The sequence below is a fragment of the Trachurus japonicus genome, chromosome 7 (genome assembly GCF_045865225.1).
Source record: "Trachurus japonicus isolate A0001 chromosome 7, Traja_1.0".
NCBI classification, from domain to species: Eukaryota; Metazoa; Chordata; class Actinopteri; order Carangiformes; family Carangidae; genus Trachurus; species Trachurus japonicus.
In genome coordinates, this window is record NC_140913.1 from 20,260,842 (window position 1) to 20,277,794 (window position 16,953).

General features: G+C 40.5%; 1 protein-coding gene across 1 annotated transcript; it reads left to right on the top strand.

Annotated features, from left to right (window-relative positions):
* The first annotated feature begins 1,457 nt into the window (after positions 1–1,457).
* Positions 1,458–16,491, top strand: esyt1a (extended synaptotagmin-like protein 1a). The gene is made up of 31 exons (XM_085781997.1): positions 1,458–2,048; positions 3,043–3,084; positions 4,735–4,869; positions 5,151–5,224; positions 5,395–5,467; positions 5,562–5,651; positions 5,738–5,793; positions 7,461–7,581; positions 7,818–7,994; positions 8,471–8,553; positions 8,733–8,781; positions 9,051–9,140; positions 9,664–9,759; positions 9,855–9,926; positions 10,008–10,094; positions 10,372–10,521; positions 11,021–11,203; positions 11,304–11,480; positions 11,571–11,653; positions 11,769–11,817; positions 11,919–12,008; positions 13,012–13,107; positions 13,331–13,402; positions 13,483–13,569; positions 13,713–13,859; positions 15,091–15,221; positions 15,322–15,414; positions 15,527–15,658; positions 15,745–15,850; positions 15,993–16,042; positions 16,163–16,491. Exons 1-31 carry the CDS (start codon positions 1,710–1,712, stop codon positions 16,188–16,190), a joined length of 3,258 nt encoding a protein of 1,085 aa, XP_085638123.1. The 5' UTR covers positions 1,458–1,709; the 3' UTR covers positions 16,191–16,491.
* Positions 16,492–16,953: the final 462 nt, after the last annotated feature.

The following is a 16,953-nucleotide window of genomic DNA, read 5'->3' on the forward strand; positions in this document are numbered from 1 at the left end:
TTCACGTACAAACCAGAGAGAATATATTGCAAAACCATTTCCATGTTTCATGTATCTACAGAACAGGAACAAGATGTCCGCAGTGTGGCTACTGTGGTCACCTACTGTGGTCTCCACTGGTCTGAAAACACAAACATTTAGGTCAGGTCATGGGATGCTAAATGTGATATTAACCAAACATTAACCTATTTTTGTCTAATAGGTTAAACCAAAAGTAACATTTTAATTAGAATTTTAAAAAAAATCTGTACAATTTATATTTATGCAGGTTTCTGACAATAGCCTACAAAATAATATCATATAGCCTACAGTATATAAAACATTGAACGTATTAATTGGGACACTTTCATATCATACAAAATATAAGAGAATATGTATGGGGTTTTTTTTTCAATGAAATTGCACATATGGACAGAGTTGCAAAATGGCTATAAGAATTCATCATGCACAGTACACTTTATGTATGTAGGCTGCTTCAAACATATTCATGATGTGTAATAATGATAAATATGATATAGCAGCCTATGCGGCAACATTAGGATATTGATGTTTGCTATAGGCCTATAGGTGTAAGGTTGTAAGTGGGACAATGGAAATCTACTGCATTTGCCTTCTCTCCACATTTGCACATTATGTGAATAACGAGGTGGGAGCTGGTTATTGTTGCTTGACTGGCTGCATGTTTTTCATGTATTTGTTTGCACAAAGGTTCATCAAACTTTTCACCCGGTGAGCAAACACAGATAATTGGCTGTTGCCTAGAGACCGAAAGCGATTTTAAGTATGCTGTTTCAGTAACCAAGCATAAAGTAAGCTGTAAATGACAAGACACTCGAGACAGAAACGCTCCTGAAAGTCAGGTTTTCATCATGCTGGATGCAAAATGCTCAGTTTAACTACACTATAGAGGTGCGCAAACGTTACTGTCGATGCAACTGGCGCGTGTCCCCGTGTTGTCACGACTCAGTCTGCAGCCTGGACCCTCTGTAGTAGATAATAGAGTGGACAGCACTGTATCAAATACAATGTAGCCTACCGTCACTGTGAATGAACCTGCAGGTGCTGTCACGCTCAGCTGATGGTGCTGCTGCAGTGGAGATGAGCGCTTGCGCGTGCAAGGAGGATTTATTCTGGTTATGTAAAAAAGATAACGGGTTGAGCAACCTGCAATTGCTTTAGGAACTGTTTTATTGGCTGCTTTCATTTTACATGACCATGATGATGTTTTTTCTTTTTTTTTTCTTTTTTAGAAATACCAACTGTATTGCTCTGTGCTCTGACTTCTACATTACAGTAATGCGCTCAGCTGTAAAGCTGTACGTCGCTCCGCCCGAGGCTGTGCGTGACGCTACAAGTTAAATCGTGGCTTTAGGTTTCTCCACGACTTAATGGGAAGGAGGGTTTCGAAAAGAGCCCGCCCTCGCTGGTCTTGGTCTCTGCTTGCCCCGCACAGTTATAAAGAAGCTGTGCACGCAAATGAAACACGGAATAGTCAGTTTCAGTATCCTGCGGAACTGAGGGGGAGGGCAGCGAAGACAAGCTCAGTGATCATGATTCAACGGATCGAAACCAGCTCTTTATCTCTGATCCCTCGATGGTTTGTATTATAAGCCAGGGGGAAGTCTTCACTTGCGCTTGCCACTTCGTCACAGAGGCAGAATAGGAGCAGAAGGCCAGCTCGATCCGGTGAAGCCAAACGGAAACCTGCGATGCCAGCTGTGGATGCGGAGCCGGGCATGGGTAGGGGCACGGCGGCCGCAGTAGCACCACCACCACCGGCCTTATCGGACCAACCCCCCGGTGAACGCGCAGTCACTGTGCTGTGGTCGTTTGGAAAATGCCTGGGTGCGCTCCTGCCGGTGTACCTGGCCGGATACTATGGCTTCAGCATCAGCGTTGTCCTGCTCGGTCTGATGATCTACATGGGGTGGAAACACAGCCGACTGGAGAAAGTGATGCGGCTGAAGTCTGCCATGTACCTCCTGGAGAACGAGAAGGCGTTCACCACTGAGAGGGTCTTCAGAACCAAAAGGGATTTACCTCCCTGGGTAAGGAGCTGTGTGTATTACTGTAACACCTTTAACAGGCTCACCGCCCACCGTGCTAATGCTCTGCAGTTTTCTGTCACCTGTCACATCTGTCACAGTATCTGCCACATCTGCCAGGGTGAACTTGAGCTGCATCTCAGCTACTCTGCACCACAGCCATATGCTCTTTACAGGAATACACTGTTACTCATATTTGCCCAGGAGCCCCATGAGCACATATGACAAGGACACTTTTTTAAAAAAAATTCTTGGCAACATTAATGTGTATGCCCACAAAGGTCCCTTTTGTTCACTGTGTTTTCTTCCTGTGTCAGACCAGCCCCATATTTAGACATTCTCTATGTGCAGTGCCTGGGGACTAGGTCTGAACTGCTGCCACAGAGAGGAATGTGAAACGAACATGTTAGATGAGGTGTTTGTGGTGGTGTAAAGGTGCAAAATATGACACTGACACTAAGGCACTAAGTAAACAGCAGTGACAATGTTTCTTAGATTGGTTGATTCTCTCTGTGTTTCCTTTTCCTGTTTCAATACTGCTGCATGCTGCTTTTTTTTTTGTTGCAAAACTTGATGACTCATAAACATCCCTCAGAGCAGAGCCAGTGACCAGGACCACCATATCTGGATAGAGAGTGGAAGAGAGAGTATAAATTGTGTGTGTGCATGTGTGTGTGTGTGTGTGTGTGTGTGTGTGTGTGTGTGTGTGTGTGTGTGTGTGTGTGTGTGTGTGTGTGTGTGTCTGTGCATGCTGATAGGCCTAATCTGTCATCTCAAGTCTCTGTGCAAAGGCTGATTTGCAGTATGTGATTTAAACGGAGTAGAACTTCTCCTGAACTTTACCCAAGTATTTATCACTGTGTGTGCACATGTAAAAACATTATACCTAAAAAAAGAACCACCTCAAGTATTTAACTACTCTTCACACAGTCAAATGTGATTTCACACTACTGTGTCATTTTTGAGTTCATGCCTGAGCCATATTACTTGTCCACAGATCAACTTTCCAGACGTGGAAAAGGTGGAGTGGCTGAATAAGGTATGTTTTATTCCATTTACATCACAATGCATGGTAGCAGCTGTATATTTGCACATGAGGAGTTTATCTTTTTTTGCTGTAATAATCTATTCCAATTTGCAGCAGTTAAGGAACTGCAGCGCTTCACTCAGCTGAACTTTGAGCAAAGCAAACAAAACAACAAATTGTTTCTAGATAAGGTGTCCACGATTCACTTGAGCAGCGCCAACAGTAGCTAGAACGCATCACATTTCATATCAAGATAAAAGACACTTGCGTGGCCTGTAAGTGACCCATCTCCAGCTGCAGCCTCTCCATCAGAGCAGATAATCTAATGGTGTAATTAAGAGTCAGGAAGAGTGACCGTGATCATATTGCAGTCTCTTTGTCTCTGTCAGTACAGTAACCTCACATCAGCTCAGGGCAAGTGTGGATGTGAATACTAATAACACAAAGCAGCCTTTCTGGAGAGAAAAATGTGATGAAGTCGGTGACAGAAGGAGCAGTTTGTAGGATGGCAATTTTCTGGGCTCATCTTTCCCCAGCCGACGTCTATCCCTCACGCTTCCTGACATGTGATCCAGCCGCCCACACTTGCCCTTCTCTCCTGCAAGTGTAAACAAACATACATCAGCCTCCGAATGTTCTCTCCCTGTATTATGTTTAACAACTTAAAGGAAGTGCCCGCAGCACAAACAGAGCTGATAATGACTGAGAGTCATGTAAATGAAAAAGTCCCAGAGGAGCTGACTTTTATGGGATGCATTATTGCTACCTGCATTTCCATAACAGTGTGGTGGTTGAGGTCAGGGGATTGGTAAACACTCACCTACAGAACTTGATACACTGACACGTTGAAGCCAACACAGTGTGAGGCTGTGCAGTAATAACACTGACACACTGATCTAATGCTTTCTGCTTCATGTCCATACATTAGATTTGTTAATGTTCCCTTTAACCTTAGGTAAATACGTATTCATGATTGCTTTCTTTTAGAAAGTTAATTATCTATATATGTTGAGTTTTGTTCTTTCCTTTAGACAAATGTCATATGTTTGCTTGTTTCAGGTTACAGGAGTCATTCATAGGATTATTAATTTGAAGTGCACATATTTTTAATGTAATTACTTCCAAGGTGTATTGATCTTTCCAGGGTATTTATAGGAAATGACCAAATGAAGTAAAGCTTTGCTGATCAATTGTTATGCTAATCTTTTTAATTTTATGGCAGCCTGATGTTTTTACAGATGAACAACTGGAGGGCACTCCATTCCTTTGTTTAATAACCATTCTTGCTGAATTATTGATGGATGGTTGAGTGATTTCAATACAGTTTCAGTTCCACCTTCTGTCAGATGAGAGGCCTTTCAACCTCAAGCCAAACAGTTTGTGATCAAGGCTTTGTGTTGCATTTGTGTTAATGGTTCTTTGTTATTTGCTGTCATCTTCTGGTCAATATTTGTTTTATTTACATTAAGCCCTTTACTGTGACTAAGCCTTTGTAATTCATTGTTACACAGATAATTATAAACACTACATTTGATTACATTAACCATTTTATAATTGAAAAAATACATACACCTTTTATTTCAATAAACATTCAGTCATTGCTTTACTCTTTTTAAAACCTTTAAAGGAAAATAATGCATGTCCATTTGTTCTGTTATGTAGATCCTGCAGCAGGCTTGGCCCTTTGTTGGCCAGTATCTGGAGAAGTTGCTAGTGGAAACCATCGCTCCTGCCATCCGTGCTTCCAGTATTCATCTGCAGACTCTCAGCTTTACCAAAGTCAACATAGGAGATAAGGTACTGCTCTGTCCTGAAAAGAGCTCTTAATCCTGTGAATCGTCCAGGACCTTTATGGACCATGAAAACACAATGAAGCATGGCGCTACTTGTGTTAGTAATGTTGTGTATGTAATGGAACTGCAATATTAGTCTCATTAAGCTTTTCATTACAGGCATAAAAATGATGAATTCATTACAGTGACTGATATGTTTCATGTGATCTCTTCTAATATGATTTTATAGTCTCTATGAGTCTTGTTTGTTGTGTGCGTATTTAACAGCAGCTGCTTTGTTCACAGGCTCTGAAGGTTGTTGGTGTAAAAGCTCACACAGAACATGATAAGAGACAAGTTATGTTGGATTTGTACCTGAGGTGATGTATCATAACTTTTAGTCCCTTCTGTTGCTTGTGCATTGTCCTTATCTGTCACAGCAGATCATTGTTAACTTAGCACAGGAAAGAGATTCAGCAGCTTTTTCATAGCTCATATTAACTTCTTCATCCGGTTACACTTGTGTTGATATGTCATATATTTTTTGCAGCTATGCTGGTGATGTGGAAGTTAATGTTGAAATCAAAAAGTACTTCTGCAAAGCCGGGGTGAAAGGAATCCAGGTAGAAGAATGAATTCTTAACACATTCCCTGCTCACTGCTTGCTGTATTTGAGTGTCCTAAAAACATTTTAAATGTTGAATTTTCTCTGTTCAGCTCCACGGGAAGTTGCGTGTGATCCTTGAGCCTTTGATCGGAGATGTGCCACTGGTTGGAGCCATTACAATGTTCTTCATCCGCAGGCCTGTGAGTGTTTTCAGTTTCCTTCTGCATTGTTATCACAAGGCGTAAACTTACTCATATGCCATTGTTTGTATTTGTATCGTGTGTAGAAACTCGACATCAACTGGACGGGGCTCACCAACCTGCTGGACATCCCAGGGCTCAAGTGAGTTCCTATGATAGAGCTCTGTGTACATTTAATGTTTAATTTTATGAAGAGTTCAAGTTGCAGGACTGTTTTGGTCTGCAGTAAAGTTTGAGTTTTGCACTTTTTGGACTTAGTGTAATTGATAAAACGGAGGATTTATTATTTACTTAGCAACTAGGATCAAAGAGGATTTCCTAGAATTTAAAGGAGTTGCAAGAACTGAAACTGAAACAGACAGCAGCGCTGTCTGTTTACTGACAAATCTGTGTGTTCATGTCCTTAAAGGATAAGGGTGGCAGTATGATTCATTTTTTCTCTTGTCAGCAAATCCCATGAAAAGCCAAAAGCCAACAAGGACATGATCCTATTATTATTGCCTGTGAAGCCAGCGCCTGATATAGCATATTTCTCTGAGCCATAGACCTTCACTGTGAGCAGTGAGCCTCCTTCACTAAAATTGGCACTAGTTTATTCTACGTAAAATAAATAATTCCAGATATTTGACAAGTGGTAGAGTGATGTACTTATATGTTGACAGTCCTGCAGTAAACTCTGGACAGAGCCAGCCACTGTTTGCTGGTTGTACATTTTTTACATACGTTAATTCCCAAAGTAATTAGTACAGTAAATACCCTCACAAAATGCATGCTAAAAAAAGCTGACAACACATGAAGTGTATTTAGAAAAATGTTCACAGCTTTATCTCGTGGTTAAACAGTCTTATTCTTAGGAAAATAGTGTTATGCTGTGTATCAGGTGTTTTAATCAGAAAGTGCATCATATTGCTCTGCTTCTGTGCAGGTAAAACATTGACTCTGTGGAAGTACCTAACACAACCCAGTGTCAAATAACCTATGCTCAATAGAGCAGAATTATGTATTAGTCCACCCCAAACCCCCCAAATACCCATCCTCTGATACAGAAATATGTAGCCTACAAATAACTGTATTTCCCTGCTGTTTTACAAAATTACTTAGTCATTTTAAAGTAAAAGTTCTTATATATGTGACCTATTTTGCCTACACAGTAGGAACAAAGGAGTAAAACAGAAAAACTAAGGAGGCCAGAAAATCTCAAGAGACAAATTTAACACCTTGCTGGTTTTATCCTTTTCATGTGATTTACTGAAAATAAGAAAACATTGAAAGATGCCAAACTCATTCTTTAAGCTGTTCAAAGTTTAAGCTGTGATGGTGTTCTTGTATTCAACAAGTAATACTATGTCTCCATACATATGCTGCATATACAGGTAGTTTTTAAAGTCCATAATGTAAGATCATAATGTGGCCAATGTAGAATCAAATAAATACAGTAGAATATGATTCTAAACTAATGGGAACCATACTTGACATTGATATTCAATGTAATTGATTCTACACTGTGTGTGTTACGATCTTTCGTTAATTAAAGCATTGTCTGAGGTAAATTTGTCACTGGCACATCAGCCTCCTCTGGCAATACTTTCAGTGATATTTTTCTAATTGCCCTCCTCCTGTAAATAAGCCGACAGCGTTTCACAGTGGTCTGTCCTATTTAGCCAAATGGGTTCTGTCGTTTTTTTTAGTCTGAACCTGGACATCAAGTTATTTATGCATGTTCACATTGTCAGTGGTAGTACATAGCTTGTCTGTCTGTGTGTCCCTCCCCTGTGTGTCCCCAAACATCGTCCTTGCATTCATTTGCAGTGCCATGTCGGACACTATGATAATGGATGCAATAGCCTCCTTCCTGGTGCTCCCCAATCGTCTCACTGTTCCCCTGGTGGCCGACCTGCACGTTGCGCAGCTCCGCTCCCCTCTCCCAAGGGTAACTGTCTCAATAATAAATGGCCTGGTGACACATGGGCCACCCCAGACTGAAGCAGTTCAGTCTGAGATTATTAGTTGCAAGCAAACACATACTGTAGCCTGGAAGTCATATTAAGAAATTCACATTGTGAATACATGAAAACATGTCTTATGAAGATTCCAGTCATCTAATATTTTGGATTTTCTCCATGCTTTCCTGTGTTTTTCTGCATGTGAACTCCCTACACATGTTAGGGAGTTGTGCGTATCCATCTGCTGGAGGCTGAGGACCTGACTGCTAAGGATACTGTCATCAGAGGCTTGATTGATGGGAAATCGGACCCATACGCCGTTCTGCGTGTGGGAACCCAGATCTTCACCTCTCATCATGTAGACAGCAACCTGAACCCACAGTGGAGGGAGATGTTTGAGGTGAGAGAGGCTGCAGGAAGGAAAATAAAACCAACACTGAGCTAAAACCAAAGAAGAGATGTACGATCTGTGTTAAAAGTTATAGCTTGGTGCTGGGGGTCTTGCTTCATAAGGATTGCACACAAGTATTTGTTGTAAGTAAGTATGTCGCAGCACTTCAGAGATAAAGAGCTTTGTGGTGATTTTATCTTCTCCCCTGGAAACAGGAAGCTGCTGTTTCTGAGATAAGGTTTTGCAAAAATTGTTTTCTCAGGGTCACATTGCTCTTTTCTTGTGCTTGGTGAACTCCAAGCACTGAACAATGAATAGATATTAAATTATTAAATGTACTGAGCACAAATATAAGAGGTTTCTTGCCATTGTGATTCTGTTTGCATGTCCTTGTGCTATTGTGTCACGTGTGGTTGTATCTATATTTGTGTATTTGTTGTGTCTATGTGTGTATTTGTCCATTTATGTGTGTGTATGTGTGTCAGGTGATTGTCCATGAAGTACCTGGTCAGGAGTTGGAAGTGGAAGTATTTGACAAAGACCCAGACCAGGATGACTTCCTGGGGAGGTAGCTTACTCATTCTCACTCATTCACTCTCTCTGTGTCTCTATGTGCTTCTCATCTCATTTCCATCTCTGCTCTCGACACATTGGGCCATGATTCTGTTAAAATGAACAAAATCAATGTATTTAATTCAAGGCTTCATTGATTCTCCCCCTACCTCTTTCCATCTCTCTCTCTTTCAGGGTCAAGGTGGATCTTGATATTGTAAAGAAAGCCAGAGTTGTGGATGATGTGAGTAGTGATACTGAAGTTAAACTGGATCCATTACTTTAACAATAATAAAGAATAACCACGAGAACACAGTTATTATGCCAGGAAAATAAGTACTGACTAAGACTTCAGTAATCCTGGTAGCATGTGACACTACAGAACCCATGAGCTTCCTCGTGATCGTCTCTGATCTCATCACCTTCAATAGTGACCCCTGTCTACTCTCATAGAAATCAGCCAGATGAGAAAAATGTGTTTTTATTAAACCAGCCTTCTGTTTTTGTAAACAGTGGTTCAATCTGAGGGACGTCCCATCTGGCAGTGTCCACCTCCGGCTGGAGTGGCTCTCTCTGCTGTCCTCTGCTGACAGACTGAGTGAGGTGAGTCTGCGGCTGACGAACCTACTGGGACTCAGTAGATCATCTTTAGGTTGCGGCGTTGACAAACTGATGTGCTGATGATCATCAGAGGCAAAACGTATTGATGTTATCACGATTTAATTAATTGATTTAGCAAAATAAAAAGCTTTAGTGGGATTGAAAATCTCTATATCAAAGAATTATTCAGCTCAAATCTGTCACAGTCAGAATAAAACAAATATGCAACTCAATAAGTACATGAGTAAAAATAAAAATAAAATGTGGCCAAGATCAGGTGAAAGATTACAAAAACACTCCAAACTGGCCCCTTTGGTCTTAAAGGTTTTTAGCAATGACTATTATGATATGATGTATTATATTATGTTTAACATATCAAATACATTTTGTATTCATTCTTTGTTAAACCTGACAAATTCATCTTGGGAACAATAGTGATGGTAAAATTGTTTTGGCTTTGGACTTTTAGAGGTCCAGATTATTTTCCTCACATGCTCTTTAGCTCCATCTGTTGTTCTTCTATCAGGTGATCCAGATGAACCAGAACCTGACCAGTAAGACAGCCGATCCTCCATCTGCTGCCATTTTAGCCATCTATCTTGACCAAGCTCACCAACTGCCTGTAAGATCACAAATATTTCACATACTACCATGTACTGTAGTGTACCCTAAATTTTAGTGTGTCACCCATATTGATATATATTGAATTCATTTTAGATGAGAAAAGGAAACAAGGACCCGAGCCCAATGGTGCAGATTTCCATTCAGGATACAACTAAAGAGAGCAAGGTAAGAATAAAACTGAAACTATTTATTTCTACCTCAAACAAAAGTGAGTGTAATGAATGGTTTCCTTGCCTTTTTCTCCAGACTTGTTATGGGACTAACAGCCCTGTGTGGGAGGACGCTTTTACCTTCTTCATTCAGGATCCTCGCAAACAAGACATTGACATTCAAGTAAGTCTTTAGAGGGGTAATGATTAAACGCACCAATTAAGCTTGTTGTAAATATTTTACATACGTTAATTCCCAAGCTACTAGAGTAATTAGTACAGTAAATACCCTATTGATTTTCTCCGGTTGTGATCAATATTTCCTCTTAATCTCTGTGATCTCCCTGTTAACGCACTCTCTTCTTTTGACACTGCTCCCTTTGTGACTTTTGCTTCTTCAGCTGGTTTTCATTCTCACTGTGTGTCTCTTATGCCTGTTTTTTTCTTTCTTGTGTAATCAGGTCAAAGACGACGACCGTGCTCTGTCCCTGGGCAGTCTCACCATCCCTCTGACCCGTATTCTGGCGACCTCTGAACTCACCATGGACCAGTGGTTCCAGCTGGAGGATTCTGGTTCAGCCAGCCGCATCTACATCAAAATAGTGCTTAGGGTTAGTACTGCACTGATGATCTTTAACATGTGCTGGGCAGTGAAGTAAATAAGGGAGATGTGCATTCAAGCCCTGTTTGTAGAAATAACCTGTCTGCTTGTGGAAGGCTTTGTCGCCCCACCTGCACCCAAAGGACAGGGAAGATATCATCTGACCCATGTTTATGTATCACACTCATCACATCACAACACAACAAAGCAGCAATGTGAAATTCAAATTTAGCATCTGTGTGTTTGTCAGCCATTTTGGACAGAAGACTAAAGAACATAGAGTTCACAAAATGCATCATGATGCTATGAATGTTTGAATCTACCCATTTACATGTCTGAACTTTACACTAAAGTAGACCATCCACTGGCTTTGGCCTCACGTGTATCACCTCTTCTCTGCCAATCCTGAACTAAAGAAGCATATTATAAGAACCAGAAATGAAATAAATTATTGATCAATTTACTGTTTGATGTCTGCTCCTCATAACCTCTTACTTGCCTCATTCTAGGTTTTGTGGCTAAGTGAAGATGCCACTCCTACAACTCCGTCTCCTCGCCCATCATCCTCTGGATCCGGGGTGAGTCCGGGGGGGATCACATCAGAGGTGAACCCCACAGGACCCGGTGGGTTAGCTAAACCTCAACCAGCACGTCCGCAGAACACCACACCCGACCCAGAGTTTGCAACTGAGGTGAATGTTCTTTACCTACAGTAGAGTCAAACAGCAGCTGATGCCACTCAGTCTCTCATACTGTTGTGCACCAGTTTTTTTGACATTGCTCTGCTCACAGGGAGTGCTGCGTATTAACCTGGTAGAGGCCCAAAACCTGATAGCCAAGGACAACTTCATGGGGGGCATGGTGAAGGGGAAGAGTGACCCCTACGTCAAGATCCGTGTGGCTGGTATTACCTTCCGCAGCCACACCATCAAAGAGAATCTCAATCCCACCTGGAATGAGCTCTTTGAGGTATTACCTTTGTTTGATGCTTGAGTTGTTGAATCTTTTCTGATAAAATCATTAGGCCTTAGATTAGATTTCTTTTTCTCTATGATTTAGGTGATTTTGACCCAGCTTCCTGGTCAGGAGATTCAGTTTGAGTTGTTTGACAAGGACCTCGACCAGGACGACTTCCTTGGAAGGTGTGTTCATGCTTTACAAATATAAATTCCACTGCTGTGGGCTGGATGTGTCATTACTAGAAAAAAAAAGTTAGTTAAAAGGAGGATAAAATATTACTTGCTCCTGTCTTTACAGGTTCAAGCTGAGCCTAAGAGATATCATCAGCGCACAGTTCATCGATACGGTGTGTTACACAAGGCCGAAAACATTTCATCATAAACAGTAACTTGTACTCATTAGCAAATAATGTTAAAATGCAACATTTCTGTTGAAATTCTCTTCCAGTGGTACACTTTAAATGATGTGAAGTCAGGCCGAGTTCACCTGGTGCTGGAGTGGCTGCCCAGAATCTCTGATCTACCCAGACTGGAGCAGGTTACATATTTATTTTTTTGTATTTTCAATCTATTTACATATTTCAAGGCAACAGACAATTGATGAGTAATTCAGTTGCAATAAGTTGCAACTCAGTTGCAATAAGTTTTATATGATAAATAAAAATAAAACCACAGGTAGAGCAATTAAAATGCAAAATAAAAGCTTCATACCGGTATACACATATGATACTAACAAATTCACATTAGACAATAAAGAACTTTAAGGTTTATTATACTAGATCCAGCTCTACCATAATTTTTCAAAGCTTACGTGTGTAATCATCACATGAAGATAACTTACAAGATAAACACTTATTTTTCAAGTCAAGTTAATACCAGGCTTCTACAGACAAAATCTACCAAATCATGTGAATATCTGCTAACATAACAATCTTTCCAGTATGAAATCCCCACTTTGTGTTTCCAGTGACTGTGGTACTTTTAGACGAGGGATACTTTCCTTTGAAGGTTTATTTGTGGCTGAGATAGAATAACAGTAATAAGATACCCACATGATTTGTCTAACCTTATATTCATTTCAACTGACCTTTAAAGTGCATTTTTGCTCAGAATAAATATTGTAGATTTTGGACCCCCGTCTTTTGAAGTGGTGTTGTGTTAGGCGCACTGCTTCACAACCAGTTGGTACAGAAGGAATGATAACAGTAAGCTTGAAAATGTCAAAACCTATTCTTTAGATAATGCTTCTTGTGCCATGGGAGCCCAGAGCTGTTGTTTTCTTGCAGTGTTGTTTGGTTGCTATGGCAGATACAACAGTTTCTAATCATAAGGAGAGAAAAACACTTTTGTGGTTCACAGTTGGACAGTGCTTTGCAGATGCAACAGATGGGTTGTTTGGTATATTTATGTAACAAGGACTTTGTGTTGCTAAACAACTTAACTAGAACTTTCATAATGCACTTTCATTGCACATTGTGTCATATTAATACTGTCACTCTTTCTCTTTCTCTGTATGTGACATCATTCACTGCTTTCTACAGATCCTGCAGTACCATTCCCAGCTGTCTTTCCAGAACAAGGTTCTGCCATCAGCAGCTATACTGTTTGTGTATGTGGAGCGTGCCCATGGCCTGCCGGTGAGATCATGTCCACCAGTCCTTTGGGTTTTATTTGTTGTTTAATATGATGTGTTTCTCCTCTCCCAAGCTCAGTAACTGCTTTTAGTGGCACTGTATTGCACAGAGCACTGTAGTGTTAGTACAGCTGCATGCTCGTTGACTTATCAAAACACTGGTATTGTAATGTGTTGTGTTGTTGTAACATTTTTTGTATTATGTAATCCCTTGTGTGACACTAAAGCTGAAGAAGAGTGGGAAGGATCCAAAAGTCGGAGCTGAGATTAGTCACAAAGGTGTTGTATACAAAACCAAGGTAGGAACACAGCTTTCACATCGAGCTTATGTATGCATGCAAGAAGGAAACAGTTTGTTGACAAAAGTAATTTCCCCAAGGTCTGTGAACGCTCCACATCTCCTCGATGGGATGAAGCCTTTCATTTTCTGGTTCGTGATCCCAGAGATGAAACACTCACAGTCAAGGTGAGAATCATTGACAAAACTACTTTTTGTCTGAACCTTGTGGCTGCAAGGCTGTTAAACTTGTCAAAACTCTTGATAATATACAAACTTTGAAAGAAGACTAAAACATCTTTGTTCACCCATCTGTGTGTGTTTTCATTCAGCTCTCACACAACTGGGGCCAAGCCCTCGGGTCCTTGACACTTCCTCTCAGAGAGGTGCTTTCTGAGCCGGGCTTGGTGCTGGATCGCTGGCTTAATCTGGATGGAGCTCTGCCAGAGAGCCAGATCCTACTGAGGGCCACACTCAAGGTGCTGACAAATATACAACTTACAATACAGTTTGTGTTCATGTGACTAGAGTCCTGATTGTGATTTACTCTGTATCACTTGATTTTGCGTCACTGTCTCTGTGTATAGTCAGTGTTGCAAAACATTGTATTTAATCCAGGTCATTACGTGGACCACTGACGTCTCACAGAAAAGCTGCACATTGTCACTGTTCTCACATTGTCCTACATTTTAGGCTAGGGCAAGAGGCAATTTATCTTAGCTTAATTTAGCTTAGCATAAAGACTGGGGACAGGTGTAAACTAGTAGCCTTTGTCCAAAGGAAAGAAAATCCATTCGCCACCACTGGGGCTCACAGATTAACAATTTACACCTTGCGTAGAAATGCCAAATTGTGGTTTCCCATGCATCTCTACTGGTTTCCTGCCAGGGCATTGATGACAATCAGTCTCCAGGAAGTACACACGTTGTACAACAAACAGTCCTGTACGTAACAACCTTATGAAACCCCATTTTCTTCACTCTTCAGTTTTGGTACTGATTATTCAAAGAAGATATAATGTGTTAAGAAAGAGTCAGGCTCCCTGTTTTTATCTGTTTTCACTATTTATATAGTGATATTTTCATATATTATGATATTTAAGTTGTTTCAATCCTCCCATTTAACTATTAGCAAGACATTTAGTAATTGTATGTCCCAAAATAGCAAACATCTTTTAACTGGAAAAGACACAACCCACCATGAATAGCTCATTCTGGAAGATGTAAGAGATTACAGCTCTTTACCACCTCTGTATGTAAGTAGGCCTATGTGACGGTGTTCCCCTTGAACACCTCACATTGATGGCTTCTTTATTTTTCAGAATTCAAGATGTTCATCACAAAAGTTTTAAGAATTCAATCAGTCACTGGGAGTTTATTTATTTATAGCAATCAATTCCAGTTTGTGTTGAAGCTGTTTTAGGGAGCTCTCGATTCAACTTTATGACCATTTTGGATTCTGTGGTGCTGTTGAATAAAGAGGTGTGTTTCTTTTAATTCATCCACCACTTTTATATCAGTGAACATAAGCTGAGTAGCAGACACGAAAATTACATCCTTATGACAAAAACAGCTGCAATAAAAACTGAACATTATAACCTTGATGAGGAAGGATTTATTGCAAGAACACTGCATTTGTTTTGGGGATGTGTGCCTTATAAATTGTGTAGCTGTAATTCCATATAGTAGCGATGATTTCCATATCCTACAGATCTTGGACACCCAGCTGGTGGCGTGTCGCAGCAGGGCTCCAGGGGATGCTAATGATGGCAACGACGAGGAAGTCATCCCCAGATGGGTTCCATCCCATCTAGACCTCAGACACAGAAGTGGCTTCTCCATGTGAGTCACACGCACAGGTGTCAATTCCCTGTTGTGGAGTCATTGTTTTTGCTTATGTATCACCAAAATGACGGTCACATTTTCTCAACTGTGTCTTCAGGGTCACTGATTCAACCACAGCTGGCCAGGTGAAGCTGTACCTGGGCTTCTCCACAGAGGAGAGCAGGCTTTTCATCACTGTTCACTCCTGCAGGTCTCTATCCGATTCAATCATGATTCATTCATTCACTTTTTGAAACATTGCGTTTTTGATCCAGAGCAGCCAGCGTCATTATTCTCTACATGTTGTGAATATGACTGTACAGATCCCTGGCAGCCTGCTCCAAGGATGGTGCCGACCCTTATGTTTCCTTCATCTTACTGCCTGACAAGAAGGGGACGACCAAGAGAAGAACTGCCACCAAGAAGAGGGACCTCAACCCAGAGTTCAACGAAAGGTAAGACAAACCAATAACACACTCATGATAGTGAAAGAAATGATGAAAGGATGTTAATTGACCTTTTTAATTGTCTCTTTCTCTAGGTTTGACTTTGACCTCTCTCTGGAGGAGTCCACACAGAGAAAACTGGACCTCTCAGTGAAGAACAACGTCTCCTTCATGAGCAGAGAGAGGGAGCTTATCGGCAAGGTATATATCATCACATCACATATTAAATGCAGTTGGTTATCTCTCACACTCACGCTCTTGGTGTTGACATAGCTACTATCACAGGACACAAGACAAACAGAATGTGTGAGTCATCCTCTTTTTGTCTCCTTGTTGCTCTCAGTTGCAGCTGGACCTGGACCAAATAGACCTTAAGACTGGTGTCACACAATGGTAATAATTTCTATTTTTGCTACTGAATAATACTTAGTATCAGTGTAATAGTAGTACTTATTATTATTATTTTGTAACATAACATATTAAGAACAAACTGTATCCTCTCTGTGTTTGCAGGTACGATTTGGCTGCAGAGACCAACTAGAAGAACCTATTCTTGATCTTAAGTACTATATAACGATAAGTGTTGCTTCTGTGATCTGTGATTTGTGTTTGTATATTCAGCTTAAATGAAAAAATTTCCACCATCACTGAAGAAAAAATATTGACATCATGTACATGCTTCACGGCAAACACTGTCCACAAGTATTTATAACACTTTACATGTAGCTTATCATCCATAAAGTGTTAACTGTGCTAAGGCCACTCTGTCTCGGACAGATTCTTCAGTAGAATATTTTGGCTGAGTAGATATTTGATAAAAATGCAACTATGTTGCATGACCTACCGAGTTTATATGTTTAAAAGCATTTACTGTACAAGTCCTCTTTGAATTTTATTTACAAAGGGCTTGAGCTGTGGTTACTATCCTGAGGTGTGACAGTGTTTTGTGGATTTACAGCATCCTGCACAACTGAAAGTAATTCTTTAAATTTTTATTTTTACAATCTTCAAACAATTCCCAAGATTATTTTGTTTATATGCAAATCATTATCGGACCGCCCACAGATGATATATCCGAGTTTGGAGAAATTTGAAGAAATTTTAATTTTTGGTCAAAAAAAAAAACTGACAGGCGCGCGCCTGCCGTCTTTTTAAAATGGCCTGTTTGGTTTTTGGTCATTTTCTCCAAAACCACCGGCCCGATTTCAACCAAACCTTCTGCGTTGGACTCCCCTCGGACCCCCAGATGATATATCCGAGTTTGGAGAAATTTAAATTTTTGGTCAAAAAAAAAAAACCGACAG